General features: G+C 35.6%; 1 protein-coding gene across 1 annotated transcript in view; it reads right to left on the bottom strand.

Moving 5' to 3' along the window:
* The window catches only part of MMP16 (matrix metallopeptidase 16 (membrane-inserted)), a 325,438-nt gene that overhangs the window by 6,582 nt on the left and 299,504 nt on the right, over positions 1–19,352 (bottom strand). Inside the window, exons 8-9 of the mRNA XM_012643647.1 lie at positions 10,759–10,909; positions 1,732–1,847 (exon numbers count right to left, since the gene is read on the bottom strand). Coding sequence (XP_012499101.1) covers positions 1,732–1,847; positions 10,759–10,909 — 267 coding nt within the window. The remainder of the gene's footprint in view (positions 1–1,731; positions 1,848–10,758; positions 10,910–19,352) is intronic.

Genomic DNA, 19,352 nt, shown 5'->3' with positions numbered 1-19,352 from the left:
TTTCTTTGTATGTATTTTTATATAATCTGTTATAACTCTTATCCAAAGGTAGTCTGCGCAGTGGCCAGATCTCCGTAAATGTTAGCTAGAGTTGGTTTTATCTGAGCTGTAACAAGCCCCTTTGGTCTAGCCTCAACAAAACTTCCCCTGAATCATTTAATACTTTTTTTTAGTGCTTTTTATATCATTGTTCTAGTTTCTTCCTTGGTAACAGCTATAATTCTTAGGGATGATCTCATTTTTCTGTCTTCCTTGTGATGATCTTTCATATTTTTTTCATTTACTTTTCCTTTTCACCTGCATAATTTCTTGAGATTTTGGCCACATTATTAGCCTGATTTCACTGCCTCCAAGTGACTGCATTGTGACTTTCTCCATTCTCTTACTGATTTTCCTTTTATCTCAGACAAATATGTTTTCATCTTAATCTCTCTTCTTTTATGGATTTCCACTTCTATCACATAGAAGCAATATCTTAACTTGGTCTTTTAATTCTCTGAGTCAATAGAATAAACAAAAAATTATTATTCCCAGCAAGTGCTATGATCAGGGACTCAAGGTTCTTTGTGACTTTGCCTCTGTCTACAGTATTTCACTTGTGGGCCACTATGACACAGAATGTAGTACATTGTTTTATATACAACAATGCTGAAAAAAAGTAGTATTCATACTTTGATCTTTCTGACTGGTATTCATTCACCCTGGTTCTCAGTTTCTTTGAGTTTATATTCAGTGTGCAGTTTTCTTAAACTTGCAATAGACTGATAGTCAATCATAGTTGTCAGTGGTGTCATGATTTTTCATTTTCACCCTATTTCTTCATTAATCTATTTTTCCTCCTTCCTGCCCCAGATGCATTTAATTTTGTTCTTGCAAACAATACTTATTTTGCTCTTGATGAATACATGTTATAGACTTTTTCATCCTATTGAGGACCCAAATAATATGCCATTTTCTTATGGATCCTATTGTAAATCATTTGATAAGGTATGTTTTTTTCTCTGTATTTCAGAATGATATCCTCCTTCCTTTCCATTGTTCTGAAAAACTGTGTATAGATTCTATTTCAAATTGTGATTTTGATTTATTTCTATTTACTAATACCTGAATGAGAAGAGATATGTTCACACTTTATATACACCATCAGATAGGGGAGAATGGATTATCCATGATTTGGTTAACTTTCCGCTTAGGGTCTACCTGAATCTCAGATCCTGAGATATAGAGCAAGATTTTGTTTCCTGCTATTAAATGATCATACATCCACTCTAGTCTGACTGTTTTGAGCTGGGATCTTTGTTTGTTGACACTTTATGCCAAACAGTACATGAAAAATTATAATACTCAATATGCATTATTATCAGGTATCTTTGTTCCTCAACCTGCACTTATAACTTCCTTATGATCAGTTCCTGTCCCATGTATGTTTACTACTACCTTTGTAGAAATGTTAATAGAAATATAGGTGAGGTTACTTCAAAGGTATGCACAACCTCCATATTAAAATATTACCTGTACTTTTTTGTAATGATTTTTTTTATAAACTAAGTTGATGTTAAAAATATCTATAGCATAATGTTAAATGTAAATCTAAGGAGGAAAGTTTATATAAAAATAATGCGTAGCTCTAGTATGGCACTTGTTAATGATTTAATTTAACACAGTGAAAAGCCTAACGTGTTATTAAAATAGTTATAAAGTCACGAAATGTATAATGTACATGTCACATACCATTTTCTTTGTGCACAAATGCTCCCTGAGGAGATTCAGGGATCCCTTTCCAGACTGTGATTGGCTTGGGATAGCCAGGGTCCATGGTTTTCATTTCTTCACTATATCTCCAATACCTAAAAAGGATAAAAACAACAACATATGCATAGGGAAATAAATAAGGTATACAAACAGTAATAGCTAACATTTATTAAATCTTTGCTGTGAGCTTAATACTGTTAGTTGTATACCTATTACTGATTTACAGAACACTGGTTGGGAAGCTCTGATTTAAATCACTGGAAAGACGATAGGCATAAAGTATTTACTTTGTTCCTCTCCTGCATATATTAAAAGTGAGTATTTATTCAGTCTGCTAAATTAATAAAAATGCTAGCTGAGTATATTTACAGTTCGTAAGCGTATCACCAACCTGTGCGTGGGCGTGTGTTTGTGTGTGTGTATCTGAGGTCTTCATGAGGTTTTTTTTTTTTTTTTTTTTGATATTTCCTAAGCAGTAGAACATTTTTTGGAAATAATCTTAAGCACAATCTTGATTCATTTATTAATTCAGCAAATATTTACTGAATTCCTATTATATTCCTGACACTATTGTAGGGCTAGAGATAACAACGTTGAACAAAATAGACATGGTGCAGCTTTCATCCAGTCTCATAGTTTTGGATATGTGGGGATATAGGTAATAAACCAATTTATCAATAAATACATACTATGGTAGGAGGCGTTAAGAGCTATGAAGGAAACAAAGCAGATAAAGTTATTTAGGAATATAGAGAAGCCATTTTAAATTACTGAACAGAGAGGTCCTCTGATATGCTGACATTTGAGCAGAGGACAGAGAGAAGTGAGGAACAATACCTGTGGTCTTTGGGAGGAGGAAATTTCAGGCAGAGAAACTAGAAATTGAAAGTTCCTGTAGCAGACACATGTTTAGAGTACTTGAGCATCTACAAGGAGGCTAGGGTGACTAGAATTGAGTTAGTAATGGGGGGATAAGATCAGAGTGTGACCCAGAACATAAGAATAGACAGACCTTTACACTTTGGTTTTCCACTAAGAGAGATGAGAAGCCAGTATATATTTTGAGCGGAGGAGCTTAAAGTTAAGGTGTATTATTGAAAAGAATACACTGGTTCCTGAGAGCAAAAGAGATTGAAGGGGATAACGTAGGAGCAGGGATTCCAGTTGGGATGTCCTTGCAATAATCCTCAGACTAGAAGTCAGCTATAGAGTTAATGATAATTCAAGGGATTTAAGATATATTTAAAAGGAAGAGCCCAAAGGACTTACTAATGGATTGAACATGGGATGTGAGAGAGAAGGAAGTTGAGTGTGACTCAGGAATTTTGAGCCTGATCATCTCAAGAAATAACGTTGCCATTCAGTAAGATAGGGAAGCAAGGGAAGGTAAGCTGAGATGGTTTAGGGATCATGAGTTAGGTGTTAGCTACTTTCAATTCAGACATCAAAGTGAAGTTGTTGATCAGGTAATTTGGTATGTGAGAGCAGACTTAGGGAAGATCTTAATTGGAGTCCTCAGTGTATAGACAGTAAGACAAGTAAAAGCAAAGCTCGCCAAGCGTTAGAACTCTCAGGCTCCTATCCCTTCACTGAGAGGCCCTTAAGCCACTTTCACAGAACTCCTAGACTTCCAAGCAACCAAATGTGAACATCCCTACTTTGGATCACTCATTATTGCCCATCTGCTCTCAGAATAAAATGAGTTTATATCTTGAATGGTCTAAAATACTGACAACATGGGGTGAAATCATTGGGAGTTCATGGTGATACCACCTATTTTGGGGAAGGACTAATGCTCTATGCATTGTCTTATTTAATCACAACAAACCCATGAGATAGTCATCATTGTCCCCATTTGAGGGAGGAGAATTCTTGGAAGACAATGGATGATAGCAGATGTATAATCAGATTTGCCTAATTTCAAAAGTATTTACTGTTTCCATCATGAACACAGTTTCCAAATTTATTTGACACCGCCAAATATGTGTTCCAAATTTATTTGACAATGCTTTTTCTCCCCACTAAACATTTATGACTATCTGCTAAATCTAGTGTTTCACCAATACAGGTTTGTGAAATGACATATTTTTTGAATTATCCTTGGATTAGCCATTTTGCCTGAAGTTAGGAAAAAATAAATATTTTTAAGTTTCAGTATTTTCCTATACCAGGTCTACGGAGGATCCTTTATCTTCAAAGCTGTGGGAACCTATACGGAAGGTTTTGCTTTAAATTCCTGGAAATCTCACTTGAGTAACAATCTGGAATATTAGTACTTCTTTCATCTTCAATGTTCACACGGAAATGAGAAAAAGATTGTTTCAGAAAGTATTCTAATAAGTAATGCACAAGGAAGAGTTTATCCAAAAAGGGAAAATGTCACAGGTTCTCACTCATCACATGAAAGGTGAGAACAGATCTGATGGACAGATCAGGAATCGCTTCATGGGGAAGCAAAACTGCAGTAATGGTGAGGGGGTCTATCTTTCTGAAGACAATGAAGCAGAATCATTAGTGTATCATGTTATCAATTCTAAAAGCTATTTTCTTTCACCTTTTGTTCCTGTAAATGCCTGCTTTTGAATTATTTTTTAATATTTCTTTCCCACAAAACATTCTGTGATGAATACAGAACGGTTAATGTGGTCGAGATTATGCTCATAATCTCAAGATCTGGCCTCCTGAGTAAATATTTCAATGCAGTTTACAGCAGTCATGTATGTTAACTGCTTCCCACGCTTGGGCAAAGAAAGTCTCTTATGAGGAAACAGTCAAATTCCTATTTTATGGATCCTAACAAACACATTTTTTTTTCACATTTTACCTCCCTAAACATCAGAATGCACCTTACAATCGACACAGTGTCAGTTTATTTGGTGGGATTTTTCTTTCAATAATAGATTAATGATGTATCTCACAATAAATGATACTTTTGGATGACACAAACTACATCTTAAAGTGAGCTTTTAAATGCTTATCTAGAAGCCTGGAATAATTTAAAAGCCTGAGGACAATGGGATCACATCCTGTATGTGATTTCAGTAACATTACTATATACTGAGAAACCAGGTTAGTTTTCTGAGAAGTAGTTATAAAATTCATCGTGTAATAATACCGATACTTTCTGTAGTGTTCTATAGCTATAACGTAAATTTATATACACAGATTAGTTTATCCTATTTCACTTAAATCCCTGAACAATCTTTTATATTGTGTATTATGATGTTCTCTATGATGATATCTTAACCATAGATTTAGTATATATATGTATATGGTCACTCGATTTAATCAACGACAGAGCATTGGGTACCATATTATTCAAAGATAAATGACTTAGGCCGGGCGCGGTGGCTCACGCCTGTAATCCTAGCTCTCTGGGAGGCCGAGGCGGGTGGATTGTTTGAGCTCAGGAGTTCGAAACCAGCCTGAGCAAGAGCGAGACCCCGTCTCTACTAAAAATGGAAAGAAATTAATTGGACAACTAAAAATATATAGAAAAAATTAGCTGGGCATGGTGGTGCATGCCTGTAGTCCCAGCTACTCGGGAGGCTGAGGCAGGAGGATCGCTTGAGCCCAGGAGTTTGAGGTTGCTGTGAGCTAGGATGACGCCACGGCACTCTAGCCTGGGCAACACAGTGAGACTCTGTCTCAAAAAAAAAAAAAAAAGATAAATGACTTAGTCACTTTTACTATATTTGAACGCCGTACAGTTGAAATTCACATTAACTGTCTTTGGTTCATAGTTTGCATGGTTTTCCACCATGGTACTGCCCTGCTACTGTCATTCTTCCTCTCTTGATGCTCTCACTTAAGCAACTCATGTTCATTGTTTGGGTATAGTTTTCCTTCCTCCCTTTTTCTATTCACTCATAGATCCGTTCACCACCAATACTTTTTTGAGCATCTATATTATATGCCAAACACATAAGATTCAGAAGGATCACATTTCATGAAAATATTGATGGAATGTAAATTTTATTACACTCTCTTGTAGGAACATAATTCTGGTCTGAATTTGTCAAAATAAAAGCATTTTTCCTTCTCCTAGCAGATAATGCAAAACGATAACTTGGGATCATTTCACAAATTTTTAACAACTCAACATAGCCTTGAACGCTCAGGTTGTCTGTTGTGTATCAATTTTACATATATCCAGTAAATCTAAATGTGATTAGATTATCTAACTATACTGAGTACTGTCTTATAAAAGGTGCTGAGGCTTATTCATAAATACAAGTTTATATTTTAATTTCTAACATATTTGAACATGCTTCAACATAAACAAAAAAGCTCATCCCACTGATTTTTCCTCCCTGAAAAATAAGCTTATTGGTTCATTGAGAAGTAAATTAGCATATTCAGATAGGAACGCTGTGTAAATAAATTGTTTAAGGGGTTTAAAATGTAGATATTATAGTGGAAAAAAATTTGAAATTTTGTACATAAAAGTCAGTAAATGATAAAGGCTATTATAATCAATCTTTTAGCTTTTTCTTCTTATTTATCAGTTTTCTCTACAGTAGAATTTTGACTTTAATCCGATTTTTTTGAGAGAAGCATTCTTAATGCTTCAAAATCTCATTCCACAGAAATGTTCTTAAAAATGCAACGGAATAGAAAATATCCATTTTTACTGTATTATTGGGTGATTTAAAAACATATACATTAAGTAATTACTTCATAAACACACAACTTAAGCTAGAGGAGATAAATGTATATTTTTCTATTTGACTATTAGTGATATTGATAAAAAAACCAAAATGGGTCTAAATTTTGTTATTTCTATTTGAGAATATCATAAAATTTTCAACAGTTAAGCTTACAATGAAACGTGGCAATAGAGTCTCAGATATATTTGTGAGAAGATGCTGAGAGATGATTTAGAAACATAGCATTTTAAGCTAAATGCTACGAAGATCAAAATGCATCCAAGTACCAAATTTTAGTGTATTAAGAAAAGGGCAAGTAGGAATCTGAGGGTTGAGTTCCATGGTGTATATGAAACAGTGAAAAAGGAGATATTTTAATCTGAATTTACAGATCTATTTAAAGAATCATCATTTCATCTACTCTCTTTAGCTATCCCTATACTTAGAAGATTTCCTGTGGGCCCCTGTTTTTAATACCATGTATATGTCAATACCTCTGAAATCTGTGCCTCCAACTGACCTTTCCACTAAGATGCAAACTCAATTATCCAACTATCTGTGCTTCACTTCTCCATTTGGTGTATAAATAGGCACCTCAGTCCAAACATGGACTTTTCAATCTCTTAATCCGCTTTTCCAAATATTCCTTCCCCGTCTGCTCTATCTCCAGGACTTGCACTACCCACTTACTTACTCAGGTGAAAAACCTACAAGTTGCCCTTGATTTGTTTTGTTCCTCTTTCCTAAATCCAAGCCATAAGAACAACTTGTTATGATCACATTCAAAATGTCTCCTGCACCCATCCACTCTGCCCACCTCTACTGCTACCATCGTGTCTTCCCGTACTCCCTCGGCAGCCTCCCTAGGACTCTCCTTGCTTCCACTCCTGAAGTGCATTTTTCACACAGAAGTCGGAATGATCTTTGTGAATACACATAAGATCATGTCTCTTTCTTGTTGAAGACCCTCCAATGCCTTTCCACCGTACTAAGAATAAAATCCAAAGTCTGTGCCCTGGCCTATAGGGCCCTGTGTGATCTGGTCCCTGTTTACCTGTTTGACCTCTTCTACCACTGAATCACTGTGCTCTAGCAATCAAGTTTTTTTTTTTTTTTTTCTGTTTTTGAACAATCCAACTTCATCCCTACATTATTGCCTTTGCACAACTATTTCATCTACCTGTAATACATTGTTCTGAATAGCTTCCTGTTTCCTATTTCTGGCTAAAACTTCTCCTTGCTCAAGTCTCCACTCAGGTGTCTCCTTCACGAGGGAGGCCTTCCTGACTTCCACGCTAACTTCCCAGCCATTGCTTACCACCCACGTGTCTCTTCTGCATCATCATCTTGTTTTATTTCTTTGTAGCATTTCTCATTGTGAAAATTATCAGGGTCATTAATTTGTTTAGTGTTCATTATTCATCTCCCCCAAAAGAATCTAAGTGCTATGACAGCAGGAGCCTTGTAATCTTTTCTACTACTCTACATTTATTACCTAGCACATGTCACAGAGTTTGTGCTCAATAATTGATTTTTGAATGAATGAATGAGGGCTAGGGCAAGAACTATGCAGAAATCTTAAGGAAACAGGCATTAGAGCATTAGAGCTATTGAGAATGGAACGGGCTGCCTCGTGTTCACACCATCACATCAGGCAGTTAGGCAGAGAGGGATGGATACTGTGGGCCGTAATTGAAGGTGTCTGGATTTTGGTAGGGAGTGAACAACACGCAGGGCTGACATATGGCAGGACTTGGACCAAATCTAATTTAAAGATGTGCTTTGTTTGTCTAGCAAATTATTTTAAATGATTCTGATTTTGAATGCAAAGTCTGGTGTTTGCAACTTTCCAGCTTACCACAGTACCCATCACTCCCTATTGCCTTAGACACTGCTGCTCTACCCAGTAGTATATATGTTATTCACTCAATTGCTTTAAAGTGGTTGATTTTCTTACACTTGTACTAGATACTCTCTAAAATCCCATCTTCTCTTAGCCTTAGAGAAATAGAAAACCATTAACACAATTTATTTTCTTTTTTTAAAGCAGAAAAGTGGCAGTGGGAGAAGAGAGAAGAAATAAGTAAGGAAAATAAATTCCCATATAAGTGACAATTGAATTGTTGTTTATATGTTTGAGCTGGATAATGTAATGTCTTTTCCATCTACTTTTAAATGTAGAATTAATGTATTGACAAATGGAATTTGACTCTGGAATTATACAATTCTACAAATATGAAGTGATCTCTTTATAAAATATCAATAATTCATGACATCTTATATAAGATCACATATATGGAAATTAACTGGAATCCTGCTTTCAATATCTTTAAAACCTATAAAACCACAGTTATTTAAAAAGAACTTAAAAATAATAAAAGCATTTTTATACATTTTGCTATATTTGGCAGGCAGCTTTTTGAGTAGGAAGCAAATGGACTAATAACACTTTTCCCACTTACTATAGTCTTTAGTCTATTATAAATTTGATATCTAACTTCATTGATTTCACTGGTTTGAGGCAGCTCACATTTACTCTCTAAACTTAAATTTTCCAATAAGTGCTACATTTTTAGAATGGAAACATTTGAGAAGTAATTCCTGCATATGTGGGAAACAGGGCTATCTGATAATGAAATGGCAGTTTCTATTATCATCTATGAAACTCTAATTAAAACTGTTGAAAAAGCTTTCATTTTCTGTCCCCTAGCAGCTAACTTCTTGAAAGTGACTCCTCAAACTTTCATGTCTTCCTTTTCTCAGGGATGGGAGGATGGGGAGGGAGAAGTGCAACTCCGTATTGTACCTAGTCCTCAAAGAGCACATTCCAGCAATTAAAACCAGCTGGAGAATTTAACAACCCTAAGGGTTACAACATTTTAAAGAATATGTTATAAGTCTGCAGATTTATTTTATTAGTGGTCACTATGCTGCAGCAATAAAGTCCTTCATTCTTCTCCTTTCAAACTGTATTACACGTACATCCCATTGAGTCATTATATTTTTTGTGGTTGTAGGGGCATCTTTTCCTTTAATCAAATTTTTATCGGGTGTATCTTTTCTGCTTGTGATTTAGTAAGAAGCATTGTAGCAAAGCCCTAGCTTTAATGTAGTGAATTGAAATCTATATTTTAATATGTAACATTTTGCTTTAGAAATATATGGAAATATGATGTATATAAAATTAGTAACAATAAATTTAAAAGTGTACATTCTTATCTCTGGAGATCAATGACAGGATCTTTTTGTTCACAGATAAAGCTCAATATTAGAAACAATTTGCAATTAAAAATTGTGTATTTCAAAATAAACGCAGTTTATACCCTTACTTAGTTTTCTCCTGAAGGTGGAGACATTTTATACGGTTATTTTTTGCTAATAAGGCAAATTCAATACTGGCATGTTGGACATTAAAGCCTGTTTTTTCTGTGTGTGTTTTTAAAAAATTCACTTGTAAAAAGCAATACAATGGCATACTTAATTCGTTCTATTATGCAAGCCAGTAAAGACTACTTATGAGTTTCACATTGTGACCCAGCCAGTAATAGCGTAATTAAAATTTGATTTTTTTATCTTTATTACTTTTCTTACTTAATATTTATTTAAATTAATAAAAATATAGCCTTCAATTCACATATATTTTATAGGTAATATCTGTCAAAAAGTGGGCAGAGGTGGAGCTATGTATACCTAGTAGATAACTGTAAATTATAAGACTAACAATTCTCTTTCATTTTATTAACCCTGTCACCAATGTCGCAAAAGAAAAATAAAGTAAGAGAGAGTGAAATAGCTGGGAAAGAATATTATGCTTTAAGCTAAAAGTATTTAGCCCAGTGATAGTTTGGTTATATATAGTTTATAACATCTGCTTGCTGGTATCTAAATAAACAACCTCTTAAGAAATAGAAACCATGACTAAACTGAAATTATTTGAAAATGTTCACAATTAACTGCGTGCAAAGTATAAAACTTTAACTTTGAATGTGAAAACACACACACAAAAAACTATGCTAAAATGTTTCTTTTCCTAAATAAAGTAAGTAAAACTACAAGAAAATGCACTGCAAGGATACAGATATACAATGCTGACACAGGTTTATAGGGATGTTAAGATTATGGGGAAAGGAGAATATATATATATAATTCATCAAAAAGTCATATTAGTTGAGTATGTTAGAAGAAGATTTATTTAAATATTATTTAAAAATATTTTAAAAATATTTTCAATTTCATTAACTCTTGGGTTTACATTAACACAGAGTTTTCATCAATAGTACATGTCTATGACAGACTAGAAATGTTGACTTCTGTAAACATTAGTTAACTGTTTTCCTCATGTGAAGTGTGTACTGACCTGTCCCCCTTGAAGAAATAGGTTTTCCCAACGTCCTCCCACCAAATAGCTGAATCGATACCATGAGGGGGAATTCCACTTCCAAGAGTAATCAAGTCATGCGGGTAACCAGGTTGAAGAGTTGTGTCCTTGAACACCCAATATTTGTTACCTGTACGAAATAAGTGCAAATGCAGAATATATTAATTTAATGTCAGAAATTAGAATATCTCTATTAACACAATGTACTTAAATTTATTATAATTAAATTCTTGAAATAAGTTAGTAGCAGTCAATCTGGAATATTGATGCTATTCTTGAAACATTAACGCTATTTTCACAAGTGGATACAATAAATAACTACTTAATGATACAATCAAAATTTGTGAGTTAGTTTAAAACATAAAATAGGTCTACAGCTTAGCCGTAAAGAAACACTTCTGAGTCAAGGATCAAAGATTCTTTCCCTAGAAATTAGAGGCCGTATTTTTGTTCAAGGCTAAATTATTCCTATGTTTTGTGCAACATGTATGCCCCAGATTGCTTTCGTGATTCTAACCTTTACTCTAGTGAAACACTTCCTCTGGGCCGATTCTTCCTTTTATTACATAAACGCTCACAGTCTCTCTAGGCTTATAAAGTCATCCTCCTTTGACCTCATGCCCTCCTCTAGCTGTAACACTATTCCTCTCTTCAAGAGTGGTAACTGAGGGGTGGAAAATTTTAACCTTAAACCAGTTCAGAATTTCTGGAGCACAATGATAATAAAAAGCAGACAGACTGCTAAAGTCTGACTAAAGTCGGTTTTATTGCTGTTTGACAATTCTCTACAGACAACACACTTCCTCATGCCCTCCCTATGCCCCTTGCAGACTGTGCCCACCACGTCCCTCTTTGGTGTGTCTATCATATAGCCTACAACCATTTCTCACTCCGCTGAAAGTTGATCTCATACCTAATGGTCCACTCAAACCTTTTGTTCTGGAGTCACCAATGACCTCCAATAAAACAATTCTTCACCCTTATCTATTGACACAATTGACCAATTAAAGTCCTTCTTCCCTGAGCTGCAAGAAAATCATTTTTTTTTGGTTTCTCTCTTTGTTCTCTAGCTGCTCCTTTCTAGGCTTATTTTATTTTACTCAGTCCTTGAATGTTGATGACTGTATTCTCTGCTGTCTTCTCTTGTTATTCTAAATCTGGAGGTATCATAAACTCAATACCTATAAGGGCCGGGTTAGGGATGATAGGAATGGAATATCTCCACTAATATTGAGATACTTAGATAAAAATTGGTAAATATTCATTGTCCTAAATGCCTATATCCCTCCCCCACTTCCTCTGGGCCTCCTGAATCTTTCTATGACAGCATCCTCTTGGATCACTAGCCCCTTCTGGGGTTAATACCTAGCAGAGAAAGGTGCTTCTATGCCCTTCCTAATTGATGCAAGACCCTTACTTGTTTCTATAGTATTTCAAAACCACCCATAGATAAGGACTATGATAAACTGTAGCATTCACGTAACACCTAAAGGTATTAAGAAAGGTTAAAACAATGTGCTGCCCTAAAATAACAACAAACGAACAAAAAGACCCCACATATTTAGGCCGAATTTAGTTAGGAGTCTCTGGATTGTAATCATGGGTAATCTCATTTACTCCAGGACCTTCTACCACCATTTGATATCATTTAAATTAAAACAACATTTATTGAATATCTTTAGCATCCCAAGTATCATATTAGGTATTAAGGATACTAAAATGAACAAGACAGACCTGATCGATACCCTGATCATCCCACATGCCAGCAGAAGAGACAGACGAAAACCAAAATTCACATATGTAATTGTAGTAATTGAAAAACAAGTGAATGCAGTGAAGAAAACACATCAGAAATGGAGAAACAGCAAATAAAGGGGACTTACTTTAAGGAAAAAGGTCAGAGGAAACCTCTCTGATGAAATAAAATCTAAAGAAAGAGAAGAAAATAACTATGCCAAGAATGCCAGGAATGCCTCTCCTCTTCAGAGCAGAGGAGACTTTGGTACAATTAATGAATTGAAAGAATTATCAGTGGATTGTAATAAGCAGGGAAAGTGGAACTGAAAACCAGTATAATGGGTTTAATCTTATTTTGAATGCACTGGGAAGCCATGAAAGAGATTAAATTAATGGAGGGGGTCAGGAGCGGTGGCTCATGCCTGTAATCCTAGGACTCTGGGAGGCCGAGGTGGGAGGATCCCTTGAGGTCAGGGGTTCAAGACCAGCCTGAGCAAGAGTGAAAACCCGTCTCTACTAAAAGTAGAAAAAATTAGGCGGGTGTGGTGGCGCGTCTGTAGTTCCAGCTACTTGGGTGGCTGAGGCAGGAGGATCGCTTGAGCCCAGGAGTTTGGGGTTGCTGTGAGCCAGGCTGACGCCACGGCACTCTAGCCTGGGTGACAGAGCAAGGCTCTGTCTCAAAAAAATAAAAATAAAATAAAATAAAATTAATGGAGGAATGTGATTGTTTTTATATTTTCAAAAGATGGTTTCTGGTCTTTTGTGAAAAATGGATTATAAAGGGAAAAATGGAAATGAGAGGATCTGCCAAGGGACTTTTGCAAGAATTAATTAATTACTTGAATAATTCACTCAACCATTTACTTAGTAAATGTATCAGGCACTGCTGTAGGCACTAGAGATATAGCAGTGAACAAGAAGCACGACATCTCTGTCTCATGACGCTTAGATTCTAGTGAGTGGGTATGCGAAAATCAACCTTAAACAAATAAATGAAGATAACTTCAGAGAGCAAAGTGCTATAAAAATAGAAAAAGAAAAAAGGATAATGATGTGATAGTGATGGGATTGGGCTACTCTATATTGGACGTGAGAATGATTTTTTCATTCAATTGTGATTTATATAATTCAAAAAAGCCAGCCCAGTGCAGACTGTTTGAGGTGGAGGAAACATCGAGAATGAATGCCGTCATGGTAAGAAGCTTGTTGTATAGCTGGAAGAGTGTGACAGGAATTTACAGTAAGGATAGAGCTGAGGATCATTTTGTAACCTTTGTCGAGTTTGAACTTGATTCTAAATGAAATAAGATGTCGTTGAATAGTTAAATAAAAAAATTCTTTGACAGTGGCTTGGACTAAAGTGGCAGAAATGGAGATGGAAGAGAGAAAATGGCATCATGATATATTCTGGGGATGGAATTGATTAGCAATGCTGAGGAATTCACTGAGGGGAATAAGATAAAGGTAATATCAAGGATAATCCTCAAATTCTGGCTTGAGTAGATGAGAGAATAATAGTGTTATTTAGTAAGATAAAGAGGATTGGAAGTGGCTGAGCCATTGGGGGTTTAAATCAGGAGTCTGAGATGTCAGGGAGATGTTGATATAAAGAAGTCATGTAGACAACTGGATATGTCAGTCTGACGGTAACAGTTTGTAAGATAGAAGCATAAATGTGGTATTTACTAATTTAGGATTTGGTGAGATTACCCTGGGAAGAGTATGCAGATAAAATAAAGAGAAACCAGAACCAGGCTTTTAGAAACCTGTGACCTTTGCAAAACATCACATAAAGGAAGAAGGAAGAGGAGGCAAGTGAGGAGGAACAGGAGGCAGTGATGAGACTAAAGTAAAAGAAAACTTCAGAAGCCAAGCAGAAAATAGAGTGGTCATAAATGGACATTGCTAGTTCAGTATCTCTTGAATGCCAAACAACATATATATACATATATATATATATGTATATATGTATATATATGTATATATTAGTTACCTACTGGGATTTTCTAAAGTTGACTCAAAATTCCAAATTTGAACTCATCCTAAACACCTTTCTTCTTATTTGCTCTTTTTGGGTAGATGGCATACTATTCTGCAGCTCAATCAGAAAACGTCTTGTTCATTATTTTTCATACTTCATGGACCATTACATTCAGCTGATTTGAATCCTAACTATCACTTGAACCTGTCCCCTGAAGTCTATTCTTATTGCCGCTGGTACTAGGGATGCCTTTCCATCATCCCTTCTAAAGATAACTGCTTTGTCCACAAACCTAAGGCAGGTCTCATTGTTCTCTTCAACCTTTCTCTATACCAAGCCTAGAGCCAGTCAAAATGCTGCAGAGGAAGCTCTGGAGAGAAGGCTTGGTCAGATGAGCAAGATGGGCAGAGCCATCCATGTCTCTCTTGGGAATATGAGCCAGGGAATACCGAGAGACTTTCCCACTCAGCAGGAGGAACTGACTATGTATTATATAGGAGGAGGCCCGAGAAGCCATGATGACCACAGACAGGCAGACACTGTGAGGAGGTAGAAATTGAGTAACAGAGATGGGCTGAAGAAGAAAATAGAATGCAAAGGGCAAAGTAGATGCAAAGTGCAAAACAGTGAATGGGGGAGAGACCAGGAGGCCTATTAGAGAGACAGTAAGTGTAGCCAGTTACGGAGATGTATGAGTTCCCGTTATATACCCACTCCTCATCATAAGCTCGATTGACCTGACTGGGTTTATTTTTCTTTTAACTGAATGAGACTGTTCCATATAAATTTGTGAACATCCAAACATCACGTGAGATACTAGGTGCATGTGAGCCCAAGTCTGTTGGCCAGAGTCCTGGCTTTCAGCAAACTTGCCGTGCCGTCTTCCAGCCATGTGCCTTCAGAGTAACCTTTTTATTTGCTAGCTTGCATTATCCCGACAGTTTTCTTTCTTGTCTTCCTGCCTCCAGTCTGTTTCCCTTTTATCTATCTTCCACAAGGTCATCATTAAAGGGATTTCCTTAAAATGCATCCTTGATCTCTGCCTCTCTTTTGTTTAAATTTTTCAGTGTTTTTTTATTGCATTCAGGATGAAGCCCAAATACCTTCATATGTCATTTCGAGCTTCCTTTCAGTATGGGTCTCTTCTCTAATCTACATTCCATTTATCTCCCTTTCTGAAAAACTAAGATAACTCTTTCAAAACTTAGCTTAGCATTTCTCTGGAAAGCATTTCCTACGTGAGTAAGGTGGGCATCTCATGTTGCCAGAGTACCTGGTCTTTACCTTTATCATATTACTTAGTACACTGTACTTTAATGAATAACAAGCCTGCCACCCACTCTAGGGTGTGAGCAACATGAGGAAAAACATTATACCAAACACACTATTTTCCTGCAGCACCTCATATATAATGTCTGAAAAGTAATAGGTGCTTAATAAATGGTTATTGATGCCAAGAACTATGAATAATCATAAATATAGGATCAAAAGTTTAACAAAAAGGGACATTAAAAGCTACGTAAAAAACATTGTGGGCTTTAGTCTGAAATCTTGTTAACAGAGCAGGAAAAATGAATTTTATAACCACCAGCAAGTCTGAGAAAATATAAAGGCTTGCCCTGGTATTGTGTTGGGAAACCATTTATTTAAGTGATTATATTTAACTGTGGGCTGGGAAATATTGTCATAAAAATACACACCTATCCTGAGCCTTTGTTTAATCTGAATATTTTACATTAAAAAAGAAACTTCACCCCAAAGGTCCAGATCACTTCCTTGCCAGAGTCAGCGAGATGGAAAATCCAGAGCACTGTTTCACAGCATGCTCTGTATTTTAGTCATATCTCTGTGGCATTTAAAATAGAAAGTCTTAAAACAATAGAAGAAAAAGAAAGAAAGGCCTGTTCTGTTGGCCTATATCTCAGTGACTTATTACATCCTTTCTTTTCATCTCGTTTTTAATTGGGAAAGGGTATATATGTTCCGATGCCTCCCATGCTAGCTATTTAGAGCAAATCTTTTATCAGCTCAACTCAGCTGGTTGTCCCTTTCAAGCAGAAATACTCTAGTATGCTTTAGAATACTTCCCTTTGCAGTTCCCAAACTTTATCATTTGCATGGCAATTTCTTTAAATTTTTCCAGGCTTTTTTCCAGTGATTATACTAGGTTCATCAATGCCCAGGATGCCCTAGCACGCAGCGGGAGGAAACGTGCACAGACGCTTAGTTTATATGTTGTCCAGGTATCTCCGGAGAGGATAATGCATGAAAAAAGAAGGAGCTACAGTTCTTCTTGGAAATTCTTGTTATTTATTTAAAAACCTGTTTTTTAAAAACTACACTTTGGAAATACTTCCCCATACTATTAGTCTAGTGTCTTCCATAAATAAAGGGGAGCAATAATTAATCTTTCACTTTTAATGATAAAAGCCTTTTATGAAAGACTTCAATTAGATTTTTTTTGTGTTAGGAATAAACACCAAGTAATTTTTTTAAAATGAGCTTGTACTTCCTTTAAAAAACAAAGTGAAACAGAAAACTTATCAGCAAACATGTCCTGTAAAGTTGTACGATGGAATCCCAGCACTTATTACACAAAAAAATTAAGAAAAACACCACCTCGCTTGCTGAGCATTTGCAGCATAGAATTCCAGGAAATAACTCGACAATAATTATGAGTGATAACATTTAATTTTTTGAGTATTTATTAGTAAAATACAATTATACAATTCCTTTTGTATCTTGAGGTAAGTCTTCACATGACAAAACTGAAATGGTTTTGTTTCTATTTTTTAGTTTTTGAGTAAGTATGTGATATTCATATTAAACTCATTTTATTTTACATATGACAGGTGGGTTTTTAACTACCATCAGACAGTCTGGTTTTCAAGGAAAATGTTGCCTCTTTGGCAGAATAAAAGCAGTCACTGGATTTCATATGAGCTTGACACATTCTGGAGCAAGTGGAAAAAACTAGTCCTTACTGACACTGTACTTGGCAGAATGCAGAGGAAAATATCAACAAGTCAGTTAAAGACAGAGAGGCTTTATAAATAGACAAGAATAATCTTGGAGAATGTTTAGAGTCAGAGAGAACTTTATAGATCATCTACTGCAGTGATTTCCAATGATATTCACCCATCCATCTATACGTATCTGTTTATTAGGAACCTATTACAGCCAGTCACTGAACTGGGAGATGCAGAAATATCAATGAAGGCAGCACAAGAGGTTCCTGTCCCTGTGGAGCTGATAGACTAGCAGAGAAGACAGACACTAAACAAATAATCCCAGAAATAATTTTTAAATTAAATGCTGTTCCTATCAAGAAACATAACGTGTCTAATGACATTTTTTTTTTTTTTAATCAAAAGAACAATGCCTATTCCGCAGTCTAAGATTCCTACTTGTTTTCCTAATACCTTTGAACTGAGCCAGTGTTACTGATGGGAGTGCATTACAGGATTCAGACGTACTGGATCAGAAAAATGGTTAAGAATCCAGCCTGACACCTTCATTTATTTTACAGAAGTAGGATGCCTAAAACCACACAGCCAATTGCGAATAGATTTGTATAATATTACAGTCTAGGTCTTTTGATTCAATGCTTATCTTACTATACCAAATTGACTCTCAGAAAAGAACAAATTCATACTCTGGCTTTCAGAATTGCTAATGATTTCCTGCTTCCTTCCCCCTTTATCAACTAATCACTCAACATTTATTAATGGAAGCATTTATTAATTAATTCACTGTATGCTGCTCATAATTGTTCATCGTATTGTGAGAAATCAGATACCCTTTGTGTCTTACCACTAAAAAATTTTTTTTAAATCAACTGTATTTTCATCTTCTCAGAACTACTTACACATTTATATTTTGTGTCTTCTATTATAGCAGTGGTTAGTCAACTAGGACCACTAGCTGCTGCCTGTTTTTGTAAATAACATTTTACCAGAAAATAGCCACATATGTTTATTTACATATTGTCTATGGCTGCTTTCACCCTACAATGGCAGAGTTTAGTAGTTATGACAGAGACCATATGATCTGGAAAGCAGAAAGTACTTACTATGTGGTCTTTTACAGAAAAAAATGAGAGAACAAATTCCTTAATGGTTGGATTTTCTTCCTAGCACAGAAGCCTGCACTTAGAATACTCAGGACCTATTATGTATTGGGCTGATTGCTGTTCAACATTTATACATTCTTTGAGAACACTTTAAGGGATTGAAAAAAATTATCATAAAGAATTAATATCTTCTTTGTTAGATTCTGTGGTTTAGTGGAGCATGCAACAGCTTTGAAGTCAGAACTATGGGGTGATAATTACCAGCTGTGGGATCTTGGGCAAGTCATAAAACTGAGCTTTCCTTTTCTAATTTGTACATAAGATGGTAACTTAACTCTCATTCAGAATTCTGGAAATAATGACAGATCAAATACACCCACACTGTACCTGGTTCATGATGCCCAATGAGTGGTACTTATTATTACGATGATTATGTAACACAGTATTCCACTAATTAAATTTGCTTACCATTTACTCTAATAAATACATAATGCCAACAATAAAGGATTAAGTACACTGATCTATGTTAGTGCTTATTATCTGGAATATGTTTTAATTTCTATATTGTTTATAGATTGGTTGCTCAGGAAATTCGAATAAATACCCAGCTTTGGAGGTCATATGACTTTTTGTTATCAGCATTTATTTTCCAGATTCCACAGTATAATCTAGTAAGCAGAGAATTTCGAACGCTTATGCAAATGTGGTAGTCATTGAGATGTGCAGCCCAGATCTTCCTTGAAGAAGTAACTGCCCATCAGCTGAGTGCCTTTGGATCTGATG

Source organism: Propithecus coquereli, unplaced genomic scaffold (genome assembly GCF_000956105.1).
Source record: "Propithecus coquereli isolate 6110/MARCELLA unplaced genomic scaffold, Pcoq_1.0 Scaffold2, whole genome shotgun sequence".
Taxonomy (NCBI): Eukaryota; Metazoa; Chordata; class Mammalia; order Primates; family Indriidae; genus Propithecus; species Propithecus coquereli.
The sequence above is the reverse complement of the archived record's forward strand: the minus strand, read 5'-3'. Positions and strand labels throughout refer to the sequence as shown.